This window comes from Sapajus apella, unplaced genomic scaffold, assembly GCF_009761245.1.
Source record: "Sapajus apella isolate SASKATOON/1434 unplaced genomic scaffold, GSC_monkey_1.0 scaffold70, whole genome shotgun sequence".
NCBI classification, from domain to species: Eukaryota; Metazoa; Chordata; class Mammalia; order Primates; family Cebidae; genus Sapajus; species Sapajus apella.
Genome location: NW_022437010.1, coordinates 256,420 through 277,118, shown reverse-complemented (window position 1 = coordinate 277,118; position 20,699 = coordinate 256,420). Strand labels below are relative to the sequence as shown.

Here is a 20,699-nt window from a genome sequence, read left to right as displayed (position 1 = left end):
AGATGCCAAATAAATGTAGACACCAATTAAACTGAACTGAAGAGTAGGGGAAATGTTGCTGGGTAGCAAAGAGCATCACTGGCTTGAGGCTTCATTTCTGTGTGTCTCTCATTTCCTGACATGAACACTTGGATTCTGTTAAAAACATTTATTCAGAACAAGAACAATGCTGACTTTTCTATGAAGATCATTCAGTGATTCATTCAACAAATATTTATGGTACATGTGCCAGGCACTGTCCCAGGTTCTGAATATTTTCACTGCATGTTACTATGTTTTAAATAATAGTGTGCAATCCTAAGAAGGTAAACTAACTAAAGGTTTCTAATGTGAGAGTTTAGTGAGCTCCTGCTTACAGGGTTTACTGTGAACTCTTCACTGAATGTGGTCACATTCCCTAACATCACGAATTATGTAACGCCAAGTCTCTTAAGAATATCATTAGGTAACCTGCACTTCCCCATCCAGAATCTCCAAGTTAGGGAGTTAACAGTGGGTTAAGAAAGATAATGTGGTTGCTAGAAAGAATAATAGACCAGGAATTCAGAAACTGAGCTCTGAAGTGCTGTCATCTCTGTCCAAAGTCACTTAATTCACAGAATTCGTTTCCCTATCTGTAAAATAAATAAATTAGAAAAATTTAAAGCCTCTTTTATGTTTGATATTCTGTAATCTTAAATTAATATATCTAATTAAATCTAAATTCTAGGAGGAAGATAAACTTTGCATTATGAGCTTTGGCTCAATTCTTATTAATGGTGCAAAAATTTCTTTTTCTTGTGTTGTGACATCAAAAGAAAAATACGAATAAACGAAGAAATAAATGTGTATATGTAAATATTATTTTAAAGTGGAAATAAATGTATATATGTAAATATTATTTTAAAGTGCTGTATATGTAAATATCATTTTAAGGCCAAGAGCACCATTTCACAGGTAATTCAACCCTTCAGTGCTTTGCCAAATATACTTTATGATCTAGCTACAGCAGGTATTTCTTCACTTCTCTTTGTAAATTTTTCTTTATCCAGATAGCAGAGGGGTTGGAAAAGGTGGGGGGAGGGGCTGGCGAGTGCATACTTATGTTATTGCTAAAACTTAAATTTTTATTTTGTAAAGTAAAAAGGTTTCAAATTTCGAGGAGTTTAACTTGTAGTTGGATTTTAGATGCTCCTCTGTCTAGTGCTGGACATGAAGAAAAACAGCAAAGCATTGGGAGAGAGATCCAGTTTAAGTCCGATAGAAAAAAATAACAGACAAAATTTAGATAAAAGAATACTATCATACAAAAAAAGGTGGGGCTAGAGCTGTCAATGGCCTTGAAGATTAGGACACCTGCCGAGCCTAAAGCAAACAAGAGATGGCAGGACCTGGAACCCTGGGAGGCCCAAGTTCTTGCAGCTGGAAGAGGCACTGGCAGAATGATAACGCGGGTGTATTTGTGTTTTAGGTGTTTTTATATGCATTCTGCAAGTAAGTCACCTATCTAGGTCATTTGATTCACGCTCAGAAAAAAAAAAAAAACCGCAAATACATATATCTAAATGTTGAGATATTTACACCTTTAAAAAAAGTTATATGTAAACATCTTTACCAAAAGCATTATATTTTAAGGCAAAAATCTGAACTGTCACAGCATCCACCTCACCGAGTTCAGCAGCCCTTCTGTGGGTCAGGGCTGCTCCTCCAGCGCCGGCTCCCGCGCCGCCCACACCGCCCGCACCGCGCGCACCCAGCAGCGCCGGGGCGAGGGCTCCCAGTCTTCGGGTCTCCCAGGGCGCGCGCCTAGGGTCCGGGGGTGGGGGGCGTGGAGGCGGTTCCCTTGGAGCACCCAATCAGCATCAAGGCCCGGCGGTGGCGCCAGTGACGTAGGCCTCGCTTCCCTCCGCCCCACTGCGGGCCGACGCTCGGCGCCGTCAGCCACGCGCGCTGGAGCGCGAGGGGAGAGTGAGAGGAGGGCTTTGGGGCCGACCGGCTGCCGGAGGGCGGCGGGTCGCTGGGAGCGGGGGAGTGGGCATGCGCAGCGGCTCCGGGGACGGCAGGGGAGGAGGGGCCGGGTTGAGAGGCGCGCGCGCGCGCGCACGAGCGGCCCGCCGGCGGCTGCGGGTGGAGGGGGCGGTTCCTCGAGTGTCGGCGACCCGAGGGCGGGCAGGCGGGCGGCAGGTGCCGCCGCAGCCTCCGGCCGGTCCCGCACCTCTTCGTCTTCCAGCGGCGATGAGCTGGGCCCCGTCGGGGGCTGCATCTGCCGGCTGCCAGTCAGCACCGGCCTCCCGGCGTGACCTCGGCCTCCTCGCGTGTCCGGCCCCCGCGGCGCGGCGCTGCCCCTGAGAGGGAGCGGCGGCGGCCTCCTCCGCCCCGAGTCCTCGCTCGGGGGCCGCGCGGGGACGGCGCCCGGCCCCCTCCCCACCCTCGTCCGTTTGCCGTCCTCAATGTCTCCCCGGCGGGGAGGGGGCTGCCTGGGAGACACGCTGAGCGGCCCCCCAACGGAGGCCCTCCGGCTGCAGCAGCAGCAGCGCCCGGCCCGGCGCTCCGCAGCCTCCACCGGCGGCGGCGGCCTGGAGAAGCCGCGCACCCGCCGCCGCCCCCCGAGCCTCGCAGCCGCCGCCGCCGCCTGGCCCCCGAGGAGAGGGAGGCGGGCGCCCCTCGGGGAAGATGAAGGCGGAGGGGGGCGACCACTCCATGATCAACCTGTCGGTGCAGCAGGTCCTGAGCCTCTGGGCCCACGGGACGGTGCTGAGGAACCTCACGGGTAATTGACGCGCCTGGGCTGGGGACGGGGATGCGGTCCGCCCCTCTCCTGTCTTCTCCCTCCCGGGGAGGAGACGCGCTCCTAGCCGCCCCACCCCCGTGCGCGCCCCGCTCGGAGCTCCAGGTCCCGACTAGGAAGGTGTTAATCGGGGCCACTCTGCGCGTGTCCCGGGGACGCCGGCGCCCGCCACCCCCTTCCCTGAGTCGCCGGGGGAGCATCTGCGACCCCAGCTCCTGCCCTGCACGGGGAGAGCTCCCGGCGACGGCCCGGCCTCTGTAGTACGCGCAGAGTAGCTTTAGTGCTGAGACTTGAGCGCAGTTCGCTTTTATTCCATTACCCTCCTCCCCTCCCCCTTCCACACAGCGCTTCTTGCTATTTACATCTTTTTCTAATTTAGCTCTTTTCCTTTCTGGCAAATCTCAAGCTAAATGTTGGACCTAAAATCACTGCCCACAATGGTCGATTTGCTTTTCAACCGTTAATTTTTTGGGTGATACAGATAACTGAGTAGATTATAGTGGGTCAGGGGCTGAGCTAATAAGGTCTAGTGCAGTCTAAGCGTGTTGGCTTCACATATCTCCTTCCCCTCCCATTTCCTTTTGTCTGTCTGTCTCTTTCCCTCAGGCCTCCAGGTGCTGCTTCTGAGACATTTTGATAATTTTGTGTATTTCCCTTCGTTTATTAAGGCTGTCAGGAACTGCCCTTATAACATCAAATTTCTATTTGTGAAAGAGACCGATAATACATATAATATTTTAATTCAATATATAGATTTGCTTTGTGAAGAAACTTCTGGTTTTGTTATTGGAAATGCTTACATTATACTTTGAGTTCTGAATTTACAAATTATTCTCTAAAGTAGAATTTACGGGAAAGAGATTCAGTTGCGATTTGGTGACTCCTCAGTGCCTGCTTTTCAGAGGAAAATATTTTAAAAATACACTCAGGATTTAATTCTTGAAAATATGTAAGGCAGTTAATTTCAATAGAACATTAGTATTTCAAAATGCATTTTGTCAAACTGGTTAAGAGTGTTACGAGCATTTTACAAATATAACTTGTGTATATATATGTATGTATATATATATGACATATATATAAAGTCTGGCATGGTGTAGAATACAGACATTCATAGAAGAAAATTTTATGGAATTATATACCACAAAAGACAACTTTAAGGACACTGGTTTCCTTGAATGGAAAGTATACATTTAAAGAAGATTCTGGATTGCTTCATCTCCTCACTCTTAAGGTTGTGGTTATTTAACTTGAAACAGACTGACTTTTACATGATGATTGCCGGTAAGGAACATATTGTTAGAGGTTCTGGAAAACTAGATGGACATAAAGACCATCTCATGATTCAATTGAATTTAGAGGTAGGCTGCTTTATCTTACGATTTTATTTGCATTTATCCACTGTTTGGTATTTGAACTATACCAATTTTTGTTGAAGTGAAATGAAAAGTAGAGACTTAACATATATTTGTGCCTTAGAATACTGCAGGTTTGGTTTCAGACCACCTCAATAAAGCAAATACTGCAATAAAGTGAGTCACATGAATTTTTTTGGTATCCTAGTGCATATCAAAGTTAGATTTTACATGTCTTTAAATGTGCAATAGAATTTACATGAAATGCTGAAAAAAAAGTACAAGCTTCTTAAATTTAAGAATAAGAAACTTTATTTTATTTCAGCAATAAAGTATTTTTAAATTAACGTCTGTACTTTTTCAGACCAAAAGTACTGAGATTTCAGACAAAAATACAGACCTTAATTTAAAAATATTTTATTGCTGAAAAATGCTAAAGATTATCTCAGCCTTCAGCAAGGTCATTATCTTTCTTCTGACAGAGGGTCTTGTCTCTGTTTTGATGGCTGCTGACTAATCAAGGTGGTGATTGCTGGAGATGGGGATGCAGTTTCTTGAAACAACAATTAAGTTTGCCACTAAGGAAGAGCAGTAGACTCTTCCTTTCATGAAAGAGTTCTCTGTATCATGTGATGCTATTTGATAGCATTTTACCCACAGTAGAACTTTCAAAATTGGAGTCAGTCGTTTCAAACCCTGCTGCTGCTTTATCAACCGAGTTTATGCAGTATTCTAAATCCTTTGTTGTCATTTCAGTGGTGTTCACATAATCTTTACCCAGGGTAAATTCCATCTCAAGAAACCACTTTCTTTGCTCATCCCTAAGACGCAACTCGTCATGCATTCAAACTTTATCGTGAGATTGCAGCAATTCAATCACATCTTCATGCTTCACTTCTAATTCTAGTCCTCTTGCTATTTTCACCACACCTGTGGTTACTTCCTCCACTGAAGTGTTGATCCCCTCAAAGTCATCCATGAAGGGTGGAATCAACTGCTTTCCAACCCCTATGAAAGTTGATATTTTTACCTCATGAGTCACGAATGTTCTTAATGGCATCTAGAATGGTGACTCCTCTCCAGAAGGTTTTTCAGTTTCCTTTGCCCAGATCCATCAAAAGAATCACTATCTCTGGCCCTCTTACACAGTGTATTTCTTAAATAATAAGACTAGAAAGGCAAAATTACTCTTTGATCCATGGTCTGTAGAATGGATGTTGTGTTAGCAGGCATGAAAACAACATTGATTTACTTGGACATCTCCATCAAAGCTCTTGGTTGACCAGGTACATTGTCAATGAAGAATAATATTCATTAAAATGAAAGGAGTCTTTTTTTTTTTTTCTGAGCAGTTCTTAACAGTGGGCTTCACGTATTCAATAGTCCATGCTATAAACTAATGTACTGTCATCCAGGCTTTTTTGTTTCATTTATAGAGCACATGTAGAATAGATTTAGCATAATTCTCCAGGGCACCAGAATGGTAAATGAGCATTGGCTTTAACATAAAGTCACCAGCTGCATTAGCTCCTAAGAAGAGTCAGCCTGTCCTTTGAAGCTTTGAAGTGAGGCATTGACTTCTCTCTAGCTGTGCAAGTCCTAAATGGCTTTTTCTTCTTCTGATACAAGGCTGTTTCATCTACATGGAATATCTGTTTGAGGTAGCCATCTTCATCAGTTGGCTAGGTCTTATGGATAATTTGTGCTTCTACATCAGCATTCGCTGCTTCCCCTTGCACTTTTATGTTATGGAGGTGTCTTTTTGTTAAACCTCATGAACCAACGTCTGCTAATATCAAGTTTTCTTTTGTAGCTTCCTCCTGTCTCAGCCTTCATGGAATTGAAGAGTTTTGGGGACTTTCTCTGGATTAGGCTTTGGCATAAGGGAATGTTGTAGCTGGTTTCATCTTCTATTTAGACCACTCAAACTTTCTCCATATCAGAAATTGGTCTGTTTTGCTTTCTTATCATTTGTGTGTTCACTAGTGTAACACTTTTAATTTCCTTTAAGAACTTTTCTTTGCATTCACAACTTGGCGTTTGGTGCAAGAGGCCTAGCATTTAGTCCAGCTCATCTTTGGACATGCCTTCCTCACTAAGCTTTATCATCTCTAGCACTTAATTTAAAGTGAAATATCTGACTCTTCCTTTCACTTGAACTTAGAGGCCAATGTATGGTTATTAATTGGCCTGATTTCAATATTGTTGTATCTCAGGGAATAAGGAAGCCCAAGGAGAGGAAGAGAGACTGGGGAATGGCTGGTTGGTGGAGCAGTGAGAACACACACAAGATTTACAGATTAAGCTCCCTACCTTTTATGGATGCGGTTTGTTGCAACCCCAAACGGTTATAATGGTAACATCAAAGATCACTTATCACAGATCACCATAACAGATACAATAATAAAATTTGAAATATTGTGAGAATTACCAGAACTTGACACAAAGTGAGCACATACTGTTGGAAAAATGGTACTGATAGACTTGCTTGACACAGAATTGCCTCAGACTTACTGTTTGTAAAAATCAAAATAAAGTGAAGTACAGTAAAGCAAGGTATGCCTGTAGATGTTAATGACTGGCTTAGCTCATCACAGGGTTTTTAAAGAAAGTTAGCTTTGGGAGTCATAAAGTAAATGTAAATGTAACTTAATTCCTGGCCAGCTTCTACAATATTTTTAAATAAGTGAGATTCCAATTATTATAATTGCCTCCAGTTCCACAAATCAACCATTAAGATGATAATAGTAGTTATCCAGGATTAGCTCCAATTGTCTTTCAATATGATCTTCATACTTGCCAGTTGCTCATTGGACCTTGCCATTTCATAAAGGATATGCTAAACTAGGACTGAAGTGGGACTGAGGAACATGGGAACCTCTACTAGGAAATAACTACTGTCTGAATATGTAAAATTCTAGGTGTCAGGGTAAAAATGCAGAAAGAAACAGATTAGACATAATGTTTCACTAATGGTTGAGTGTACCACATGTTAGGAACCACATCTCTTCTCAACACTGACAGTCTATAAGTAATAATATTCTGAATGGGATTAATTGTGGCCCTCTCCATGCCAGCGACCTTAGTGATCTGTATGTATCTTAATCATTAGTCAACAGATGCTACCTACAGTGCTATTTATAACCTAGTCTACTAAAAAGAGGCAAGTAAACACAACTTGTAAAACATCTCTCATTTGTTGAATGGCTGGTATGTGTTAGATACTTTACATATATTATTTCTAATCTTCAGAATAACTGCTCAAGGTACATTTAAAGGGAAACTCAGAGAGGTAAATTAAAGTGTCCCAAATCTTATGGCTAATAATGACTGAGCTGGGCTTTAGACTCAAGTGTGCCACTAGACTCCTTTCTTCTTTACCATGCTACTTCAACTACTTCCTCCTTACTTTCTTCAAGCAAAATTAATTTTTTGCTTTATCTTGTTACTTCTGCTGTTTGTACATACTTTTATTATGTTTTTTAGTGACATAATTTGTATTTGTCTCTTCTAGACTCAGCTTTTTGAGGGTCAGTCCATTGTCTCACCTTTGAATTCTTGTACCCTAGGATTATGGTACCTGGCACATAATAAATGAGAAATACATGTTTATTGAGGTGAATTTTTAAAATTTTAATAGTTGCATGATTTAAACATTCTATATCGCATTGTTTCTCAGCTACGTCTCTTGGAGTGAATATGCTGTTAAAGAGGAATGAAGTGTTTAAGCAACTCGTAAACATAATTGTTATACATACCTTTGAAACATCCAAATGCTTTATTGAGTGTCGTTTTCTGTGCCGGGTACAGTGCTTTCATGTATTTTGTTTAATCTTTTCAACAATCCTGAGAGAGATTATTGTTCTTATTTTACAGATTCAGATATTGAAGCAAAGAATAACTTGCTTAGATCTGATAGCGAATAAGTGAAAAAGTCATTATATTTTTTCATAATATGATAGCACATACTGTTAAGTCAGAAGGCATTTTTGTCATCAGGATAAAATTAGAAATGAAACTAATAGAAAGGAGCATAGTGTAGAACCAGACCTACTTAGATTTAAGAAATAACTGTGTGAAGGATTTGCACAAATTTGCTTGGTAGGCATTCTGATTAATTAAATACCAAATGAAAGGGAAATAGGCTCTCACTAGTGTTTTTTTCCCATGTGCAAAGACAAAGATGTGATGTGATTCTTCACTTTGTGTATTATCCCCATAGGTGAAGTGGGAACATACACTGACCTTTTTATCTTAGAGACTGACCTCTAGAAAATAGTCTTGTTTATGTATTACTTTGATAAAAATAAATTCTTAAAAAGTAATGAGAACTACGAACATCTTAACATTTTAGAGCCAGAACTACTTCATTTTAGAAATATTGAAATATCACTCCATCAGTGAAGTGACATGGCTGAGATCAGTTCTTTAATGACAGAGACAAGACTAAACCAGAGTATCCTGGCCCTTAGTTCCCTGCCTTTCCTTTTTATCCTACATAGCTTGTTAACTCAGGCAGGTTGACAGAGAGTAAATCTACGGTACAGGCCGAACATTCCTAATCTGAAATTTTGAAATTCAAAATACTCCAAAATCCTAAAGTTTTTAAGCACCAACATGACACTCAAAGGAAATACTAGAACATTTCAGATTTCAGATTTTCAGATTAGGGATGCTGAACCAGTAAATAGCATGAAAATATTCCAAAATCTGAAGTCTGAAATCCTTCTGGTCTCAAGCTTCAGATAGGGGATATTCAGCCTACACTTAAGATTACCCTGGTAAGTATTTGCATCAGCGAGCCTGAAGATGTATGTATGGAACTAATATGTCCAGGAGATAAAATATACTGGAAAATGTAATATATTGGGGTTTCTAAAATTTTAAGTTGCCATCGCCTTTGTAAAAGCTAGTGATCCATATTTATCATCTATCCGGTTTTAGAACTCCCACCAAGTTTATTTATTGCTGCTATTTATTTCCGCCACCTTGGAAGACATTTGTATGGGGATCCCACATAGAGCAGATTAATCCCTAGAAACCCCATATCTGTCACTTAATAACCACTGCCAAAGTTTCTTTCTGTATATATCACTTCTTAAAGTGTGTTTTTCACAGGATTCCTACATTGTTTAACTGTATCAGTTGTATGCTTCTGAAGTTGAGAGATAAATGGCTTCCTTACTTTCTCAAATAGATTTTCTTTCTTCGAATATGTTCTAAATTCCCAACCCCCAGTCTAAAATGACAGTCAATATTGTTTATATTCTTTCAATTTTTTAGGTAACTTGACTGTTAAAAAACCTGCAATTAAATGTATCCTTTTGCTTTACTTTTATTTTCTTTAACTATTTTGACTTCCATCTTAGTGTTCTGACCCAAATTTGGTTGCTAAGAGTTTAGGGAAGAATTTTTATTTAGAAAAGGGCAGGGTCTGTAAACCCCAGAGTAAATGCAAAAGTTGGCTGGTGTTAGGAAGGGGATAATTGGTCCCTGGGAAAAAGATGAGGGGTGCTTCAGGCTGGTCTGTCTCAGTGTCAGCAGCAAATGTGGGGGCAGGTATTCCCCTCTTTCTATTGGTTATAAGCATTGGGAGGCTGAAGATTCAACCCGGAATGAAGGTTCAAAGGCTTTTCTCTGTGTGCGTGTGTGTGTGTGTGTGTGTGTGTGTGTGTGTGTGTGTGTGTGTGTGTGTAGTAGTAGTAGTAGTAGTAGTAGTAAGTGGTAGTAGTAATACCCTTTAGTTAAGGAAATTATGTTCCAAACCCCCGGTGGATACCTGAAACCATGGATATTTCTGAACTCCATTTATATAGTCATGTGCTACGTAACTTTCCAATTAAAGAAGGATCTCATATGATGATGCTCCCATAAGACTACAATGGAGCTAAAAATTTCCTATCACCTACTGAGATCGTGGCTATCCCAATGTCATAGTGCAACACGTTACTCACATGTTTATAGTGATGCTGATGTCAGCAGTCCCACTGTACTGCCTGTTCTATAAAAGAAGAGCATGTATAGTTATGTACAGTACATAATACTTGATAACAAATGACTGTGTTACTGGTTTATATATTTACTATACAAGACTTTTGATTATTATTTTAGAACGTACCCCTACTTCTGGAAAAAAAAAAAGAAAAACTGTAAAACAGCCGCAGGAAGATCCTTCAGGAGGAATTCCAGAAGAAGACATTGTTACTTTAGGAGGTGACAGCTCCCTGCCTGTCATTGCCCCTGAAGACTTTCCATGTGACAAGGTGTGGAGGTAGAAGACAGTGCTACTGATGACCCTGACCCTGTATAGGCCTAGGCTAATATGTATGTTTGGGTCTTAGTTTTTAACAATTATTTTTTTAATTTTAGAAATAGAAAAAAAGCTTATAAAATAAGAATATATTTTTCATACAGCTGTACAATAAATTTTGTTTTAAGCTAAGTGTTATTAGAAAAGCGTTAAAAAGTTAGAAAACTTAAAAGTTTATAAAGTAGAAAAGTTATAGTAAGCTAAGGTTAATTATTGAAGAACAAAAAGTATTTTAAAAAAAAATTTTGTGTCGCCTGTATATAGCGTTTATAAAGCCTATGGTAGTATACAGTAATCTCCTAGGCTTTCAGATTCACTCAGTTTCACCTGGAGCAACTCCCAGGCCTGCAAGCTCTGTTCATGATAATTTCATACAGATGTCCTAGTTTTTCATCTTTTCTGCCGTATTTTTACTGTACCTTTTTAATATTTAGAGACAAAAATACTTCCCATTGTGTTACAGTTGCCTACAGTATTGAGTCAAGTCACGTGGTTATACAGGTTTGTTGCCTAGGAGCAGTAGGCTATGCCATATAGCCTAAATATAATATATGTTAGGCTATACCATCTAGGTGCGGGTAAGTACACACTGTAATGTTTCCACATAATGAAATGGCCTAATGACACGTTTTTCAGAATGTATCCCCATCATTAAGTAACACATGCCTGTACTGTGTTTTTTCCTACACATGCATACCTGTGATAAAGTTTAACTTAGAAGTTAGGCACAGTCAGAGATGAACAACAACAATAATAAAATAGAACAATTATAAAAATAGACCATCATAAAAGTTATATGAATATGGCCTCTTGTTCTCAAAATATTGTATCATACTATATTCATCTATTTTCAGACAACAGTCGATAGTGGGTAACTGAAATTGCGGAAGGTGAAACTGCAGATCAGCAGGGAGATAATCATAGATATATGTGCATGTATATATGGATATATTTTCTTATTTTTAGGATATGTATACACACATATATATACTGCATTATAGTTCTCTTTTAGGCATTACAGTTGCTAAGTTATTTTAGTTTTAATATTTAGTGTCAGTCAAAAGAAAAAAAGAAAAGAAAGTAAATATTTAGTATATATATTTGGAATTGTTGACATTCATACTGGTATAGTCAGCACCTTGCTTCAATAGTGCTCCCAAGCAGGCATGCCTCTCTTGGGGTTATTCTGTGTTCTAGCTTACCATTAGGTTAAGTTCCTCTTCCTAAATGCTCCATTATGGGAGGTGAGTTCAGGTAGATAAAATTACTTCTAATGTCTACTTAGAGTTATTTATGTTTTCTAAATATAGCCCTAAAGATATATGCAACTTTTCAGTCTTTATGCCAGACCTCCATTTTACTTAAAAAAAAAAAAAATGTGAAAAGTCCTTACCCTTGATGGTACAGAATCCACAAGTGCCAGTATGATATGTCCTTCATAGGATTTAACTTCTTTGGAGGCTTACCTGTTTATCTTACTGAGAATGAAGATATTATAATTTTTAAGAAATCAAAATTCTCATTAGGTTTTTTTTTTTTTTTACCATTTGTCATTAATTAAACTTTTTATTTTCTTAATTCCTGTCGCTTTACTTTTGAATTATAAATTCATATCCTCTAGAAATACTAAGTCCAAGGTCCAGATGACATTTCTTAGACCTGAAGCATTTTCTGGATAAGTCTTGGGACTGCTTAAGTTATAGTTTTCATTCTTTAATATTAACTATGATAATAAAATGTATTTATCTTTGTTTAGTGATTGAAAGGAAGGTCTAAGGAAGTAAGATAGTTCATGAAGAGGAGTCACAGTTTCTAGGGATATATTTTCTGTAGAAAAGAAACCTAAACAGAAGAGGGAGGAGGTAGGGATGGGAACAAGGAATTGAAACTGAGGAAGGAAATTGGAATTAAGAGTGGTCAGAGGTGGCCGGGCATGGTGTCTCACGCCTGTAATTCTAGCACTTTGGAAAGCCGAGGAGGGTGGATTGTCTGAGTTCAGGAGTTTGAGACCAGCCTGGGCAACACTGTGAAACCCGGTCTTTACTAAAATACAAAAGAAATTAGCCAGGTGTGGTGGCGCGTGCCTGTAATCCCAGCTACTTGGGAGGCTGAGGCAGAAGAATTGCTTGCACCTGGGAGGTGGAGGTTGCAGTGAGCCAAGATCGTGCCACTGCAGACCAGCCTGTGTGACACAAGGAGACAACATCTCTTTAAAAAAAAAAAAGAGTAGTCAGAGGTAAGAGGAGAGCCCAGAGAGTGAAGCATGTCGAACTTATTGTAGTATCAGATGAATAAGTCTACTGATGGCTATATTTATTGAAACCTCACTATGTATCAGGCACTATATAAAGCATTTTGCATGCATTTCATTTTTTATAATTAAAATGAGCATACAATTTATTTTAATATATGTGATTATATCAGGTGTGATAGGTTAATTATATATTTTTAATGACTGTATTGATAATCATTGAATAAAAACTGGCAGTAGCAACACATTTAAAAGAGACCTCATTAGATTGTCATATTCCATCTTGTGACTTTAAGCAGATTAAAGCCTTGAAAGAAAAACATTTTTTTCACCAAGCTGTGCAAATAGGAAGAACACAATTATTTACATGAATCCAGGTGCTTGTGTTATGATAATCCTGGAATATAATCTAAAAGCATATATCTACTTGTTGTATTAGAACTTGAAAAAAATGAAAATAGTTTTGAGAAATGTAGGTTACTGGACCAATTAACGTTAGCTTATTAATATACTTCATTACTCCCCTTCATTTGATATGCCATCCCACTCCTGGGCTCAAGCAGTCTGCCCACTTTAGCCTCCCAAAGTGCTAGGATTACAGGCATGAGCCACTGTGCCCAGCCTCTAATGCTTTTTCATAATCCTGTCATGGGTTGTATAATTCCTTTTTTTTTTTTTTTTGAGACTGAGTCTTGCTCTGTCATGCCCAGGCTGGAGTGCAGTGATGGGATCTTGGCTCACTGCAACCTCCACCTTCCAGGTTCAAGAGATTCTTCTGCCTCAACCTCCTTAGTAGCTGGGATTACAGGCACCCGCCATCCTTTGTATTTTTAGTAGGGGCGAGGTTTTACCATGTTGGTCAGGCTGGTCTCAAACTCCTGATCTCAGGTGATCCACCTGCCTTGGCCTCCAAAGTACTGGGATTAGAGGTGTGAGCCACCGCACCTGGCTAATTCTTTTTTTTAAACCAACACGTTACCCTGACAGATTGTATAATTCTTACATAAAAAATGCATACCCAGGGTTTCAGTACTAAGGAAGGAGAGTGATGTATTTCCTTTTTAGAAATTTTACTTTTAGTAGCTAACATTTCTTTAACACTTTTAATGTGTTTTGGCATTGTTCTAAGAATGTTATGTTTATTATTTCATTTGAGCCTCACAATAATCCAATAACGTAGACACCATTATTAATTCAGTGAGGAAATAGGCAAAGAATATTTTGCCCTTGCTTATAAGAGTGTCCAAGCCATGACATGAAAAATTACCACTGTCAGTCCAGTTGAGCAAACATTTGAGTAACTTTACAGTGGACTTGGTACTGTCAGAGATACAAAGATAAATAACACACAATGACTATTTTCAAGAAGTTTATGTTCTTGAGTATTAACTTATACATCTTTGTATTATCTGTTGCTGAATGACGTTACCTCCAAATTTAACACAAGATACATTTATTTTCTCATACAGTCTCTGATGGTCAGGAATGCTGGTTCTGGCTCAGGGTCAAGCTCAATCTGTCAGCCAGGACTACTGCGTTCTCTGCAGACTTGCCTGGGCTGTGGGGGTCAGATTTCAGGAGCATTCATATGGCTCTTTGAAGGTGGTGGGAGGCCTCTCCATAGGGCTACTCACAACATGATTTTTTCAGAGTGATCACATACACATAGACACACACAGAAAGAGGAAACCAAAACAGAAGCCACAGTCTTTGAGAGCCTAATCTTGGAAGTGATATACCATTATGTCTGCCATATACTGTTGGTCATACAGAGACCAGCCCTGGAACACTGTATGAGCAGATTGCTCAAGGGTGTGGTATGGACCCCTGGGGGCTTCCTCTACACTGGCTAAGGCAGTCTTAAAGGTGGGTATGGGGAGAAAGGAATGAGGCTAAGGGAAGACTAGGGGCGTCATAGCAGATGAAGGGATGAAGTTTCTATAAACACAAGGTGATTAGAAGAAGCAAAAAGCTGTCCTGATGTGTAAAATCATGTTAAATAGCACAGTCTAGCATTTTCAAGGATTAATCTTGATATTTCTTGATGATGAGTTATGTGCCAGTCTCTGTGGTAAACACTGATGGACAAAAGTGAAAATACAGTCATTACCCAAAAGGAGCTCAGTGATCTAGAAAAGCTAACCGATTAAGTAGTTTTTTTGTGGTTTGCTGAGTTCAGGAAGAACCAGGCAATGGGATTTTGAAGACAACAAAAGAAGAGGTAGAGAATGGAGGAGGAACCTGTTCATGGGAGGGTAGAGAGGCAGGAGAGGTGAACTGCGTTTGGGATGGTACTGCCAGGACAAGATTACATTGCTGCTCTTGGGTGCCTTGTAAAGCGAAGAAGGTTTTATCAGTAATGTGAAACTGGATTTTCATTATACAGTTTTTTCCTTCCGTCACCCCCTACCATGAATTACTTGAATCTGTCATGGTTTCCAGGCCTACGTATCAGAATCACCTGGAACAGTTCATACAGATCCGTGGCCCCAGTCAGTATCTATGGAATTAGGACCTGAGAACAGGGCCTACGATGCTGCATTGTAATCCAGCTCTTCAGGAGATTTTGTTATTGACAGCTTAGGGGTTGGGAACACCTGATTTTATAAAAATTAGTTTTTTTGTGTGATCAATTTATAGCTATCTTACGGTGTATAATAGTTGATATGGGAGATTTAGACTTATTAAAATTTCTGTATAAATGACTCATTTCCAAGAGCATATGATAAACCAGTTTTTTAAAAAGTGACTGTCTTCGAGCAAATTATATTATCTTTTGTTTTCTTCATTTGTATGAGTTTTTAGCCATAGAAAATTATCCTTATTAAAATGTAATGGTCATCCCTCAGTGTCGTCATCCAAAAGACCACTAGGATGGCTAAATAGTAGAAGGGATAGCTGTATCAGCAATATCAATTTGCAAACCAGGAAATTGCATGTACAGTTTCTCTGCCATGTGCATGTGCAGAATGTGCTGTCGCTTCGAAGAAGGGAAGGGGAGGTTGGGTTTTATTGCCTCTCAGAGTCTGTGTTATACAATAGAGTCATACATATTTAGCAGGATTGGGGGGAAAGCTATACATATTTATGAGGGGAGCTGAGTGCATGCTTAGTGGGTAAACGTGTAACATACATTCTGTGTTTACTTTGGGGCGAAGTCTTAGTATTAAAATGAGGTAGAATTTCTGTCAAAAGGTGAACTGTAGGATTCAAAGGCAGTTTGTGCATAATCTCTGTGACCTGGTAGAGACTGGCTTAAGGTCCACAATTGCTTATCAGAAAATAATTTTTATAAGGCTGATCCTGTGTCTAATCAGAGTTGTGGTCTGGGTTGTAAATCAGCTAGGGGGTCTAATAGCTCCTATTGTCAGGGAGTTTAGAGCCATAGGACTTCAGAAATTTGCCGTGCCACCTGGGCCGTGAACCCTTGACCTGTAGGTAAGTTTGCTTCCTTAATCTTAGGGTCAGTCTTAGTTGATAAAGTGTCAGTCTATTTTGGTCTCAAAATATATCTGGGGGATTGATTCTAGGACCACTGCATATACCAAAATACTGCAGTGCCCTGCAGAACCCATATATATGAAAAACTGACCCTCCCTGTAGGTGGGTTTTATATCCTGAGAATATTTTTGCCTCATGTTTAATTGAAAAAAAAATCCACATGTATGTGGATTCATGCAGTTCAAACCTGCATTGTTCAAGGGTCTGCTGTATCTTAAAAATTCTGAACATTTTAGTTATATTAAATTTAAATATATTGGAGAACTGAACATTAAAAATGTTTATGTAAATATGTTAAGTGAGCAGCTATTGGAATTTCCATCCCCCTTCCTTTGGATTATTGGGGTTCTGCTAAATTTTTTTTCTAAAAATAAAGATTTTAAAGAAGTAATAGGATCCTTGAATGTATGAGACAAGCTTTTTAGCCTCAACTTCTACTAGCTAGTTTTTTTGAACTTTAGACAAGTCACATGTTTTCCAGGCCTGTTTCTTCACTAATACTATCTAATGTAAATACTTGTCATATTGATTAAGGGAGAGCTGATCTAGAAATTTTATGAGTTAAGAAAAAGTTTAGAGATTTTACTAGGAGTTAAGAAAAAGCCGTATGCATTTGCACATAAATTTGTTTCTTTAATCTCTCAAGTTAAGCAACTTTCTTTTTTAAATGAGACTTCTTCAGACCTTTTATATACTCATTTGTAGAGTAAGATTTAGAACCAAGAAAATCTTTGCTCTCTGAACACCTCTGACCTCTTAGACTTAGGCCTTCTTGAAACTTGGTTTAGGAAACTCTATTCAATAGTTAAAGATTCGTTCCAGTTATGAAATTATCTCTTTCTTTTAATCCCAGTACAGCATAATTACTTCCTTACAGTTAGTCAGAATAATATTTAAGGTGTAATTACTGTGATCTTAATTTGCATTATTTGCAGTTTTCCTGGTTGTGTTTTATTTCCTTATCTGCCATTCATTTGGTCAGCTGTTTATATTTAGTTTTAGGAATGTGTTATATTGAGAGTTTCATTACAAGTTATGCTCATTGATGTAAAAAGTTTCTTTTTCAGCATTTAGTATAAATATGCAATGGAAATATTATATCATGAGATTGTAAAACATTTTACTCTTCTTCATTGAGGTTTTTTTAGGCCAATGATTCAAAACAATATGAATAAAAATTTTTTTTGTATGATACATATAATTTAAGATGCTCAAGTGCACATGATAATAATTAAAACCTTTGTATAATTACTGTTGTAATTTCATACTAGATTCAGATTTTGACGTTTAATCCTTACATGTTTTATCTGAGTAAAAATCAATGGAATTAAAATTGATTAATTACTAGGTTAATCAGTTATGGGGAAGAACAAATTGAATGCATCTTTTAGGAAGATAGTGCAGTGGCTTAAATATAGAGCAATTTTCGAACTATTTTAAATGGCCTTAACCTGATTTCTTTAAAGCAAATGATAGTTTGATTGGTTTTAATTAAAAACCTGTTTTTCTAAGAATTTTCTTTTACTGTTTAATTATTGGTATTGTTGTTTACAGTTTGAAATCATATAATTAGCAAGCAAAAGGGTAATTTAGTTTAAGTGGGTAATAAACAGTATTGCCATGAATTTTAGGACAGGCACTATGTTAACGCAGCTCTTGAAGGTGTCACAATTAGTTGAAAAGCTAGTGTTTCTGCTCTCTTTTAAGAGGCAAAAGTAAAAAACCTACTAAATATCTATAGTAGCTTTAACTTATATATTAAATGTGGTTGCCAGTTGATAAATACAATTTATTTTTAAATCTGGTTGAAATGTTAGCGTAATTAAAAATAAGAAAAAAGGCTGGGTGCAGTATCTCATACCTGTAATCCCAGCCCTTTGGGAGGTCAAGGTGGGTGGATCATCTGAGGTCAGGAGTTTGAGACCAGTCTGACCAACATGGAAGAAACCCTGTCTCTACTAAAAATACAAAAAATTAGCCTGGTGTGGTGGCCACATGCCTGTAATCCCAGCTACTTGGGAGGCTGAGTTAGGAGAATCACTTGAATCCAGAAGGTGGAGGCTGCAGTGAGCCAAGATCATGCCATTGCCCTCTAGCCTGGGCAACAAAAGCAAGAGTCCATCTCAAAAAAATGAATAAATAAATAAAAATTTTTAGAAATAAGAAAAAAAGTATTTTATGTTTACCTTCACTTTAGTCTTCTTTTTAATTATTTCTTGGTGTAAAGTTTGCATCTGGTACCATAATCCTGTCAAAAGCACTTCCTTTGATATATTTTGTAGCATAGATCTGCTGGCAGTTGATTCTCTGAGCTTTTCTCTTTCTTACAAATAAGTCATAATTTCACCTTTAGTTTTGAAAGACACTTCTGTTGGATATAGATTTCTGGCTTTATAGTTTTTTCCCCCCTTTCAGTATTTTAAAGATGTCACTCTTTTGTCTTCTGAGTTGGAAGTTTCTGATGAGAAGTTTCCTTTTCTTTTTATATTTGTTCCAGTATTTGTAATACATCTTTTAACCTCTGACTACCCTCAGTATTTTCCCTTCATTTTTGGTTTTCACTCATTTCACTATGATGTGTCTAGGTATGTGTTTGTGGTTTATTTTTGTTTCGTTGTTTTTTGGTTCTTGGATGTGGGAGGTATTTATCTTGCTTAGTATTCTGTGAGAGTCTTGGATTTGTGGTTTGATTGCTTTTATTATTTTTGGAAATTTTCAGGCACTTTCTCTTTAAATATCTTTTCTTTTCCATTGTCTCTTCTAGATTCCAATTACATATCTGTTACATCATTTGAAATGGTTCCATAGCTCGTGAATTGTTCTCTGCTGACCCCTCTGCTGCTGCTTTTTTTCTGTTTTTTTCTCTTAACTCTTTCAATTTGAATAATTTCTCTTGATTTATTGTTCAGTTCACTGATTATTTGTTCAAGTGTGTCACGTGTATTGGTGAGCTCATTAGAGGAATTCTTCATTTCAATATTTTTTTTTCTAAACTTCTAGCATTTTCATTTGACTCTTAGAAGTTCCATCTCTACTGAAATTCCCCATCTGTTCATGTGTGTTATCCATTTCTTCCACTAGAGCCTTGAACATATTAAGGATAATTATTGTAAAGTTCCTGTCTGGTTATTCCACAATCTAGGTTATCTCTGACTCTGGTTCGTAGATTGCTTTATCTCTCAGCAGAGGAGTTTTCCTGTTGTTGTGTGCTTCTTAAAAATTTTTAATTGAAAAAGTCTCAATAGGGATTGAAGTACATAGTGTTTATGTCTGGAAATGGGCTGCTGCTTCTGTTAGACCATTAGTGTGAGTGTTGATTTAATCTACTCAGGAGTTGAGGTGAATTTGAATTTTGTTGTTGTGGTTACCTTCAGTACACCACATGCTTCACATTCTCTAGACGTTGCTGTTGTTGCCTTGTGCTTAGGTTGGGAGCTAGGTGCTACGGGGTTATTCTCAGTGGCATCCTCTAATTGTAGTTTTTAGCCATTTCTGCATGACTGTGCCTCAGAAGTGGTCTCTCCACGCATCTGCCTCCCCCAAGTGGTGGAATGCTGATGCTTGTTACTTGCTGCTAGGTTCCTGATGGAAGCTGTCCTGTTTTCGTGTTAGGCACACTGTGTGTATGGGGATCTCAGGAGGTGGGGCTTTGTCAGCATTCCTGCCTTTCTGAACTGTAGTGGTCAAACTCTCCTTATATGTGTGATTGTTCTTAGGCAGGAGTCTCCCATCCTTTCGTCAACAGTAACAGACTTCTGCTTGGAATAGGGTCCTGGGTACTGGACGGTTTTCTGCTTCTCCCCCGGGAATAGAGATCCTATTCTTCTACCCTTCCCTTAACTGGAGTTCTACTAGCGCTTTGCCTGTCCCTTGAGGGTGACAGGATTTGCTGCCCTCCCCTAATGGCTTTTGCCTTGAATAAGAGAAAGGTCGCAAGAAGCAAGATTTCCGTGTTTCCTCAGCAGCCAGTGTCACCGCCCGCAGGCCTACACCACCAGTGGTGGCTCTCTCCAGTCTCTGGCCTATTACCCAGTCTTCCAAGGGAGCACCCAGTAGAGACCTGTGGAAAAGCACTTGTAAGCGAGTGTGCATTTGTGTCTGTCGCTTGTGTCACTTACTTAAAGCTGACATGTTAACCCATGCTTGGTCTTTAACAATCTGTAAACATTTTAGCTGATTTCTTCTTACCCACTTGTACGTTGCCCACTGCCTGCTCCTGTGCTTTACCAGGTAACACATGTCCTCCACTTCTTGCTTTGCATCCTCACCTAACTAATGGGCTAAGGAAAAGTTACAATTTTATAATTTAACTGTTTCTCATTGGGTGGGAGTGACATTTTTTGCAACTTTTTATATTGAAATTTAAATAGAACTACTGAACTGTTTTAGTAATCATAGATTTTAAATTCAGCGAAATCATGCATTTAGGAAAAAATTGGAGACATTAACAAACCTGAAATTAATGCATGCTGGGCTTAATACCTAGGTGATGGGTTGTTCGATGTAACAAACCAC

General features: G+C 39.0%; 1 protein-coding gene across 1 annotated transcript in view; it reads left to right on the top strand.

Annotated features, from left to right (window-relative positions):
- The first annotated feature begins 2,544 nt into the window (after window positions 1-2,544).
- Window positions 2,545-20,699, top strand: part of TMEM170B (transmembrane protein 170B) — a 42,665-nt gene continuing 24,510 nt past the window's right edge. Inside the window, exon 1 of the mRNA XM_032249938.1 lies at window positions 2,545-2,749. Coding sequence (XP_032105829.1) covers window positions 2,653-2,749 — 97 coding nt within the window. The 5' untranslated portion in view covers window positions 2,545-2,652. The remainder of the gene's footprint in view (window positions 2,750-20,699) is intronic.